The sequence below is a fragment of the Acipenser ruthenus genome, chromosome 15, assembly GCF_902713425.1.
Source record: "Acipenser ruthenus chromosome 15, fAciRut3.2 maternal haplotype, whole genome shotgun sequence".
Taxonomy (NCBI): Eukaryota; Metazoa; Chordata; class Actinopteri; order Acipenseriformes; family Acipenseridae; genus Acipenser; species Acipenser ruthenus.
The window spans coordinates 35,737,492-35,748,569 of NC_081203.1; the positions used below are offsets into that span (position 1 = coordinate 35,737,492).

At 44.1% G+C, this 11,078-nt stretch overlaps 1 protein-coding gene across 1 annotated transcript; it reads right to left on the reverse strand.

Annotated features, from left to right (window-relative positions):
* Positions 1-1,014: 1,014 nt before the first annotated feature.
* Positions 1,015-10,550, reverse strand: LOC117422154 (sphingolipid delta(4)-desaturase/C4-monooxygenase DES2-like). The gene is made up of 3 exons (XM_058988124.1): positions 9,572-10,550; positions 6,826-7,568; positions 1,015-2,513 (listed from the first exon to the last, which is right to left on the reverse strand). Exons 1-3 carry the CDS (start codon positions 9,648-9,650, stop codon positions 2,370-2,372), a joined length of 966 nt encoding a protein of 321 aa, XP_058844107.1. The 5' UTR covers positions 9,651-10,550; the 3' UTR covers positions 1,015-2,369.
* Between the last annotated feature and the right edge of the window lie 528 nt (positions 10,551-11,078).

Here is an 11,078-nt window from a genome sequence, read left to right on the forward strand (position 1 = left end):
GATAGAGGGCGCTTGCTTGGCAGGTGCTTCAGTATCCAAGATGGCACAGGTGACCGAGAGGTGACAACGACAGCAAACAAAGGGCCACTGCTGCATTCCTGTTATTAACAGTAAACAACCCCTGGCCTTCACCCAGAACCCTGCCCAGCCCCAGACAGGTACAGGCTTGTGCTGCCAGGCGGTTCATCCAGGGTGTTGCTCCACATACAGAATGCATTTCTCGAGGTCTGTTTTAATTCTTCCTGAACTGTAACCCATTGGTTACTGTTTACTTCAAAAGCAGAGGTTTCAAGCATTTCTGGAAATGAAAGGGTTTTCTTAACAAAGAGCTGCACTGTTTGGTTTCCAACAACACCCCTAAAGAATAAAAGAGTCTGCAGTTGACACGGTATCCTGGGCGACAGCCAGCCTTCTTCATGTGACGTAAACACCTGGGCCAGCTCAGCTATCCTGGCTATTGATAGAAAGACCCGCTGTCCTGGCTATTGATAGAAAGACCAGTTCTCCTGGCTATTGATAGAAAGACCCCCTATCCTGGCTATTGATAGAAAGACCAGCTGACCTGGCTATTGAAAGAAAGACCCGTTCTCCTGGCTATTGATAGAAAGACCCGCTCTCCTGGCTAATGAAAGAAAGACCCGCTGTCCTGGCTATTGATAAAGACCCCACGCAACTGCTGCTACATGCCAGTGCTGTGCAATAGGCTTGCACCTTGCTCGTACCTCAGAAGTCTCAAATGTAGGTGTTCTGTGTCATGGCATTTACTAACGTCAGATAGGTCTGTTCTAGTTTAGATATTATCATTTGTAGTAAAATAGGCGGACCCTGAGCGATGGGATGAAACCTGTTGTACTGTGAGAGAGTCAGAACAAACCCTGGCAAGGTACTGGTACTGTCTATTGCCTCCGTGTAATGATTGTTTCTCTGCAGATTAATGATAACATTATTCAAAACCCCCATGCAAAATGTCCATTTGCAGACAGTACATGTAAATAAAGCACTTGACTTCACATGAACTTCAACATATCCCTCATTCCTTTTTAATGTTTAACATGGTATAATACATGCACCGCACTTTACGATGTTTATTTTACAATGCCCATCCTTACATGCTTCTACAAAACGGAATTGCAGTTCATTTTGAGAGGGGGGCAAATACTAAACGCTGGCTTAAATATTAACATCATTACAGAAGATTTTTAAAAAGTACATTTATTATGAACCTTGCTGAACTGGACTGTCGATTTATTAGATCATTCTCTAGATTTCAATGGAACCCAATCTGTACGTCGTTGCATTAGACATTCACAGGGAATATTTACAAGAGTTCATTTTGTACTCTTGACATCCACCTGCTATTCAGTGAAATGTGGAGGAGGGGAATGACGCCTAAACATTTTGCAAGGTAACTTTGCACTAAAGTCGCAGTTTTCCCATGCCTTTTCTATGGGTTAGACTGAGCAATTACCATAGCTTACCATGGTGTGCCATGTTGTTAAAAGGCTTTACCATACCTCTACTGGCTTTACTAAGCTTTATTACACTTTGCTAAACTGTTAGAAGGGCAATTTCTGCATTCAAACAGTGAGCCTATTGTCACCTCACCCATACCACTGTGTCTAATTCAACTCACTGTCACCTCACCCATACCACTGTGTCTAATTCAACTCACTGTCACCTCACCCATACCACTGTGTCTAATTCAACTCACTGTCACCTCACCCATACCACTGTGTCTAATTCAACTCACTGTCACCTCACCCATACCACTGTGTCTAATTCAACTCACTGTTACCTCACTGTTAATTCAGCCAGCCAATTTGCAGTGTTTTTTGTGACTGAAGCACAAACTATTGGACCTGAAGAAGCTGCCCCAGTGATTCTAATCCGGATTGGAGCAGGAAGTCGCACTTGGGTACCTAAAGATAAACTTTCATAACCTGTACTACTGTGTGCGTCTGTGTGTGTGTGTGTGCACTCATTGATAAAGGAAAGATCTAGGAAATGACAGAATATTTAATTTACAGAAACCAGTGCTGCAATATTGCAGTTGACAGAAAGAAAACAACGTATTTTATTTTTAAAACCGTCAGCTGGACCAACCTTTTAATACAGTGTCCAGTGCATGCACTGTTCAAAATAGCTCCATGGTATATTTCACAGAGAAGTGCAAACTGATCTTGTGTTGTGCGGATTTGCAAAGCTCTTGCTAAGACATGTGCAGAGTCAGCGACGTGCCATATTGCACAACCACTTTCAAGTGCATTTGTTTCTTCTTGTCATTTTGTAAAAGCAAAACAAAACTAAATCTAAAGCTATAGCAAATCCTGCCTGTCCACACAGATGCAAACACGGAGAATGTAGCGGTCTCAGTCCTCTTTCACTAGCTTGCATGTGCGTTTGACCCTGGCGTACGGGCCGATGGCGTCATCGAAGACAAAGTCCCACAGAACCCGCATCCAGGACGTGTGCTGCGGCAGGTCATCATAGAACTCGGCTGCCATCTTCTTCACCTGAAAGGAACAAGCGGTTTGTCAAAGCCAAGCAGCAGCAATAGAGAGTGTGTGGGGAGGGGGTTCAGCAGGAGACCGTAAAGCTGGAACTGATATGAAATTCTAAACTCTTCCTGCAGGGAGCACAAGCAGGGCTAGGGCTGCACCTGCATGCCTGTGGCTGGCCTCGGGGTTTAGAGGAAAGCAGGTTTCAAAAGGTGGAAAAAGCTTCGTCCCTCCGGCAACAACTGCCTTTGTAAACAAACTGGGCCGTCAACAAACAGGCTCTGCTTTGTGATCCAGCTGAGCACACCTGCACTCCCTGTGCCGAGTTTGGATTGGGGGATGTTTGAGTTTGTGTTCAAACAGACAGCTTCAGTCAGATACATGACGTTGTCTTGGAAACTATGAATCACATGAACACAGTAAATAAAGCATGCAGCCCTCCTTTTAAACATTAACTGAGTTTTATTATACTTTTATTCCTAAGTAATTAGGAAACAGTCAGAGAGTGTAATGACATCACAGATAGACCACGTGTTGGACTGGGAGCTCCAGGAAACAGAAGAAGAGACCAAAGCTTTGATTCAATTGCTGAAAGCATTCTCCCAATCTCAAAGCACTGATCGCAATCTCACACTCACTTAACTTGCCAACACCCTGTATTACTGGCTCATAATCTGGAAGCTTAGCTCCAATACCTAGAGTATAGTGTCTTTTCCTCTTTCATCTATTGTAAAATAAAGTTGTTAGTCCAAATTGCAGGCGAGTGCTGTAACTTGGCCAGCTTCTAACACTGTGTAGGTGGAAGACTAAACTTTTTGTTCTAACTAGCACACTGGACAGTTAAGCCGTTTACCAGCCACACAAACACTTGATTCACACACAGTTTACACATTAACCAAATACTAAGGCTCACACATTTCTTTAATTTCTTCACACGCAGACACGCACACACCCACCCACACCACAAACACACACTAACCCTGTGGCTGTGCAAACACAGACACAAAACCCATGAGGCAGAAATGAACCCCATCCCTGCCAACCATCACGAACACCATTACCCAACACTATTTACAGGCAGTCCTCTGCCCTGCCACAAGGTAGGCTGCTACATGTCCACAGGCAACAATTATGAACAAGGGTCTATTTTTTTTGTTTGTTTCATTTTAATAAGATATGTAAAAAATGTTATGTATAAAAATACATACACTAGATTTCAAGACCCAAAAAAAAAAAAAAAAAATTTGAAGCACATTCCTCAGGAAATTAAAAATCAATTCAGATTGAACTATAAACTAGATACTCTCGAAACATAACATCCTCAGGTAGTAAAACCTGTTTGTCTGAAACGTAACCTAGCACTGACATACACCAGCCCCGAGTCTGTTTATTGTACTGCCCTCTGAAAGTTGCCCTGTCATGCTGGTTGGCATACAAGAACAGCTTTGCCAAATCATTCCTTTAATACATACATCTTTTTTAATTTCCTTCATAAAAATGTGCAGCAATCTTTTCTTTTTTTTTTCTTAGAAAACACAGAATATTTGGCAGCTGTCCAGGATCATTAGTAAGAGTACCTGGCAGCTGTGCTGATAGCCATGCAAAACCTTTTCAAATGAAAGGCTGAAGTGCATCTCCAGTGCATGAAGATGAAGACAGGGGTCGCAAACAGCATTCACACACGTGCAATCATTCTGCAAAGTGAATCATGCAACCTGGCTCAATGTGTCTCTCAACTCTTTAACAGCACTAACCCTAACTGTCTTAATACAGTGAACAGGGCTCTGTCACATACACTACAGGAGCCACTGCACACTATTGTGTGTTTGATAGTTACGGGTTTATCATTAGCTTAGATCTGGTGATGAATGCCAGTCTCGAGGAGTGCCTTGCAGAGAACTTCCGCAGATCAGTGGAGTGTCAGGACACAGGAAGCACTCAAATAGCACACACTGTGGATAATAAGCACCGAAGATCTCAAATACACACTGTGGATAATAAGCACCGAAGATCTCAAATACACACTGTGGATAAGCACTAAAGGATCTTAAAGTGAAGGAGCCGTGAGCCACTATGACCCGTTTGAGAGGTGCAATGCATTCCTGTTACCCTGTGTGGCTTTTTGTAGTTCAGTGCTTTCCACACCTCTCCACTTCCTCCACCAAACCAGAAATAAAACACTGGACTGACTGGACTGGCTGTCGTGAAACCGCTGGACTGACTGGACTGGCTGTCGTGAAGCTGCTGGACTGACTGGACTGGCTGTCGCCTTTGTGTGTGCTGATGCACTTCATATCTCTGAAGCCAGCATTACACTTCAGCCATCAGCACCGGGCCAATAGGAAATCCACATTACCTGGAGGAACTGCGAGATCAAGTCTTAACTGGTTCCCACCACTGCTATCTCAGTCCAGTATTAGCATGAAGTAGATAACAGCGACGCTCATGTAATAAAACACATTACACACAGCGCCCTGGCCAGTGCTTCCTTGCTGTTTTTCCTGGATCTGCTAAGCAGCTGTGACCTTGACCCCATGTGTCAGAGAAGGTGTGTGAGAAAAGGGTTAGCTTGTGGAAAACTACCTGGAGAACTTCTACTGAATTTTAGTATGTATAACAACAAACCATGATCTCAACCCCAGAGAAGGCGTGTGAGAGAAGGCGTGTGAGAGAAGGCTTATCTTGTGGGAAACTCTCTGGTTATTAAAGGTGAGAGCGCAAGTTTATGACATGCTGTATTGCAGGGACTCGCAGCCTCTCAAAGTGGCCCTGCTTTTTCAGTTATTAAAGGTGAGAGAGCAGGTTTATGACATGCTGTATTGCAGGGACTCGCAGCTTCTCAAAGTGGCCCTGCTCTTTCACAGTTGTTGCAGCATTCCAGTTGGGGAATGTGATGCTATTATTCCTTCAACCAGTTTGTTGAGTTTCTCAGGTGGTGAGGAATCGGGCTTTTACTCGTTGGGCTTGTTTCACGAACACTCCTCAAATCACTCAGCCAAACTGAACCTCTGCAGTGGTGGGGGTGGAGGACGCGACAGTGTCCCTTTCTGAACCTTGTGTTTCTTTTTTATAGATGTTTTTTTGAGAACAGAATACACTTAAAAGGCAGGGCAAATGTTTTTTTTTTTTAAGTGGTGGAATTTTTATCACAATTGTAACCAATGACAACATGCAAGAACACACGTGTTACAGTGGGTGTGTTAAGTAAGTGAGCTGCTCCGAGCAGCTCAGTGAAAGAACACACTTAACAGCATGCTCCGATCCACTCCTCCTGAGCAGCTCCGTGAAAGAACACACTTAACAGCACGCTCCAATCCACTCCTCCTGAGCAGCTCCGTGAAAGAACACACTTAACAGCACGCTCCAATCCACTCCCTCTGAGCAGCTCAGTGAAAGAACACACTTAACAGCACGCTCCGATCCACTCCCTCTGAGCAGCTCAGTGAAAGAACACACTTAACAACACGCTCCGATCCACTCCCTCTGAGCAGCTCAGTGAAAGAACACACTTAACAGCACGCTCCGATCCACTCCTCCTGAGCAGCTCAGTGAAAGAACACACTTAACAGCACGCTCCGATCCACTCCTCCTGAGCAGCTCAGTGAAAGAACACACTTAACAGCACGCTCCGATCCACTCCTCCTGAGCAGCTCAGAGCTGCAGAGCAGATTTCATCAGTGATACGAGTAAGCGGAAAAATTCTCAGTTACTTAACACACCCAGTATACGAGTAGCTGTATAAAAGAACTGTCCACGGAGGAATTTGTGCATTTACATGAACGTACCCTTTCGTCTATAGAACTACTGAAGGAAACGTATTAATTCAATGTTGACATACGTTTCAACTAGAACTCTATTAGCAATGTTTTCACTGAATCGTTTGTTATGGAATTTAGTAACAGAAAACAGAAAAATAACCCTCACCGAAGACAATGAGAAAGAATTCTAAAGAAAGGTTTGTCACAGACTATATTCAAATTTCTTTCGGTATTTCTAAATGTAGCACTGCTGAGTGTTTTATAGTTATGGATGACCTCTGAAGCTTTGCTAGCATACTTATGAGTTTTCACTATTAAATGTGTTCATTTGAGCAGTGGAAGTTATGCTCAGGACCCTGACTGAATGCACTTGTGTAAATTCTCTTGCTGTAATGTTCCGATGTTGCTGTGTCTTTATCCATAAACACGCTTTACTGTCTTCAGAAACGAGCTACAGTGCAATCAGATCACTGGGTTTATCAGCATGGCTGTGGAGCGTTGTCTAGGAGTCTCCCTGTACACGCACGCACGCACACACACGCACGCAAATGTATTGAAATGGTACTTACCAATGGCAGCTTGCTGCCTGGAATGCTGGGGAAATCGTGGTGCTCCATGTGGTAGCCCACGTTAAAGGTAATGTAGTTCAGAGGTCCGTAGTAGGAATAGGTTTCATGTCCCTTGGAAAACATGTAATGCTCGGCGATGAAGTGCCCTGAGATGGGATGCAGTCCCATGCCGAGAATGGAGCCAGCCACCAGGTACACCACCGGCTTCAGACCCCACAGGTAGTAGATGATGAAGTCGGCCGTGAACTGGACCACGGCGTTGGACACCTCCAGTCTGGTGACGGGCTTGGGGTTGACGTAGAGCGGCCTCAGGGCGTAGAAGAGGGGCTGGAGGAAGAGCCAGACGAGCTTGCGGGCCGGGCTGCAGAAGAACCAGCCCTCCCAGTCAGTGGCGATGTCCACGTCCAGCCCGTCGCCCCCCAGGTAGCGGTGGTGGTCGATGTGGTACTTCTTGAAGGAGGCGGAGTAGGGCATGCCGATGGGCAGGTTGGCGAACATGGCGAACCAGCGGTTCCAGCGAGCCTGCTTGTTGCCAAAGGCCACGTTGTGGGAGATGTCGTGGATGGCCAGCGTCATGGAGTGGTTGACGCAGCCCCCAAAGGCATAGGCCCAGAACAGGACCCACTTCCAGGACAGATCCTTCACCAGGTAGCAGGCCAGCAGCTGTGTGAACACCATGCCCGACACGATCCACTTCAGATGGGGGTCGGCTCCCATCAGGGACTTGATCTCCGGGTGCTTGGCTGTTGAGAAATACAGGCGTGTGAAGGACATTCATTCTGAATTGTATCCCACTTTGCCTCCATGCAGTATTATTGACTGGGAATACAGTGATGTGGAACCAAGAGCTGTACAAACAATTCTGCATGCTTCACACACAGAGACTCATTGTACGGAGAGTCATAAAAGAGGGTTCATAATCCAGTCATTCAGTAATAGTGTAATGTAACACAATCTATTGTCTTCCTTTTAAAAAATCTGCATTGTATAAAGCAGAGTAACAGGTTTAGTTACTTCGACTGGCTGTAAACAAACCCTACCATCACCGGGTATGTTGACACATGACTCAGAGACTGTGTAGAAGAGCATGGTGTGCTGCCCCTGCTTTTTATTATCTCAACACACTTTGACTTCTGCACATCACACATTTTATAAACACACACGAGAACATAGGCAGGCTCCCTGAACTGCCCCCAGAAGCCAGTCCTGGTCGTCAATACATACCGCAATGTTAAACTGCCAATCAATTCACAGATTTGTGCCGTCCACATTTTTACACAGCCCTGTCACAACTAATAACGCATTAGATGTCATCTTAAAAGTCCAACAGAACTGGGCTGAACTGAACAACGCTATTCTGGAAAACCTTATGTGGAAAATGTGTTTTAATAAGTATGTACTGCTATATATATTCGAGTTTGCATTATGAGAGCGGACAGTCAGCGAGTCTCGGGGAGCGCTGGATATGGATGTCCAATAAGGACATGTTGCTTTAGTCTTAGTGTTAGGCAGTAAATATATATATTTTATTGGAGGGTTTCTCATTAGATGCATTTATAAAATATATGGTGTCACAAATAATTAGACATGTTTGTATTTAAACAAACACTGCTAGTGATCACACCATCAGAAATCTGCAAATACATTCACAGTTTGATCTGTGTTGGAAAAGGGTACGAAATAAATAAATAAAGAAAAATCATGACAGGGTGGCAGTGTGTAAAGGGGGCCCAGATACACTTGCTTTTTAATAATGCAAGTACTTTATATGTCCAGGTACGGATATTTCCATAGTCACTTTTAATATATCCAGTCATAGGATGAATATCCCATTTATATATATATAAATGGGATATTCATCTCCAACAGGTAACAGAGATGTGCTTCACCACTAATTTGAAATGATTGTAAAAGTAAGACACTACTGTAACAATCACGTTTATATTATGACACAGATTTAGTACAGTACTATCTGTTAAAATCACTGGAAAGTTATACAGCTGCTACAGTATTTGTAGGATCACCAACCACCTCTTTCCTATTGGTCACATCTGGGTAGAGCCCCACCTAGTGTCCACTTCCATTAATGCGGTTAATCAATAAAGAAAAATGAGTGTGGAGCATTATGTTGCCAGGAGTGTTATCTGCTCAATACAAAAGAATCAAAGGAGTGCCGTGTTGCTTCATCGTCTGTCGTTTTAGTCACAGTCATTGAGTGCATTGCTTTCAATAGCTCATTAAATGTATCTTTAACATATAATTACATACAAAAAATACAAAATGTGAATGGATACCTTGGAAACGGCCGGCAAACGAAACTCAAATACTGAGACGCTGAAACTGGCAATGTTTGAAACTGTAGTGTAAATCGAAGAAACAGACTCGGACTGTTTACTTGTCAAACAAGCAGCAGCAGAGGGATCTGTCCCATACACCGCGCTTAGACTCGCCCAGCCCGGCGTGTTAAAGCGAGGCACTTCTAAATCAAACCAGTCAGCTCCATTGTGGATGGGGCGACATACCCATTTGATATATAAACATTACAAAAACGAAAATACAACTATACACCTGCACTGTAAACAAGGTATAAACATACACTTGTAGCTTAGAATTTGCGGTAGATTTTATAAATCATTATTTTAATTGGACGACAAAAACATACCGTATGCTCGTTAACACAAAACATAAATCAAACACTCACACAAAAGATAAAAAGAAAAAACACAAGCTAGTTGTCCATGCGTACCTAAGATTTCTCTCCTTCTGGATGTGTGCGGTTGGTCGGTGTAGACCCACTCGAAGTCCACTCTTCCAGACTTGCCCATTTCGATTCGTCTCCCCGGCTCCTGAACCTGGCGGCTTTGACAGACTCTGTGCGGAGCGCGACAGTGGCGCTATCCTGAGCGCATCGACACACCTCTTCTACTCCGACAGAAGAAACAGGTGGAAGGTGTTGTAATTGAAAACTCCTCCCTGTGTGCAACCCTTCCTACATACCAACAAGTTTATAATAGGGTTCAGTTTAATATTGCACCATGGCCCGTGAAGTGGCTCTATTTCCTCCCATTCAATGTAAAGTCTTGATCCGATGAAAGGTGACTTCGTTAATGTGCATCACATGTGCTATATCCAGACGAGCACGAAGGGGAACTACACAGAGCCTGTGCACTGACTGGTAAACAGTAGCGCCCCGGCTTTCCCTGTTTAAAAAGCACATACTGGGGTCGGCAATTCCAGTCATCCAGGGCCGGATTCCTTTTATAGACGCCTTTCAGTTAGCAGCTGGTTAAGACCTGGGAAACACAGGTGATTTGACTTGTTAACCAAATTTGTAAGAAAATAAGAGCCGCGGTGGAATGGAAAGCAGGGACCCCCGCGGCCCCCGAGGACTGGAATTGCGACCCGTGCTGTAGAATATGCCGAACAGAGGCGAGCGAGCTTCACCTGCGTTAGCAGATGTGTTGCCATCTCTTACACATCGCAGAACTGAAAGCACTGAATTCAGATATTCCAATTACAGTATGTTGCTGTAAATGAAAACTTCCAACTACACGGATTTGAAGACTGCAAATACATGAACCCGTCAGATACACGCTTTGCGAGTAATCCGGAGAGTTTAACGTACCCTGCACACCGTCCTATCCCACTTGTAGAAACAACAGCAAACACACAGTTATTATTACTTCTGTGCGAGTACTGTGACACGTTTCACCCGAATGCGCACATCTGCACAGCGTGGTTGTGAGCACCTGTTCATTTTAAGACATTAGTTACTGGGCTATTGCTTTTGGGACAGCCCCGCCTAGTGCAAGCAATCACGTTGTAGTATTACAGCACCGTCTAGTGGCTATTCAGTATTACTACAATATCAATTCATTAAAATCAAGCTGTTCCTAATCAAAAATCATACAGGGCGTGACGTTTACATGACAACGTATATAATAACTGAAACACAGCTTCCAACACAGGCAGCAAGTACCAATATGTGGGTGAAATGTATTACATATGTCGAATACAAACGCTTTTTAAAATAACTTCATTACAGTTAGTAGTTAGGGTGTTTTAACTGTATATATATATATAACGTTGCTGTTGTATTTCGTTCAGGAATCGCCTGCACTAGCCCTCTACAGTGCTGCTTGTTGGAATGCAGACACTAGGCTACTTGATGCAATGACGTGTCCCCTTAGCAGAGCTCACGAGATAGGAATTTCTAAATGTAGATCTAATGGGCCAGCGTGCCATTGTATATC

What these genes read in the sequence shown, in the direction of transcription:
- LOC117422154 (XM_058988124.1), bottom strand. Translation starts at nt 9,650, where the DNA reads ATGGGCAAGTCTGGAAGAGTGGACTTCGAGTGGGTCTACACCGACCAA. An exon ending in CAGAAGGAGAGAAATCTTAG is followed by an intron (nt 7,569 to 9,571) that starts GTACGCATGGAC and finishes ATTTCTCAACAG; the next exon opens with CCAAGCACCCGGAGATCAAG. An exon ending in CAGGCAGCAAGCTGCCATTG is followed by an intron (nt 2,514 to 6,825) that starts GTAAGTACCATT and finishes TGTTCCTTTCAG; the next exon opens with GTGAAGAAGATGGCAGCCGA.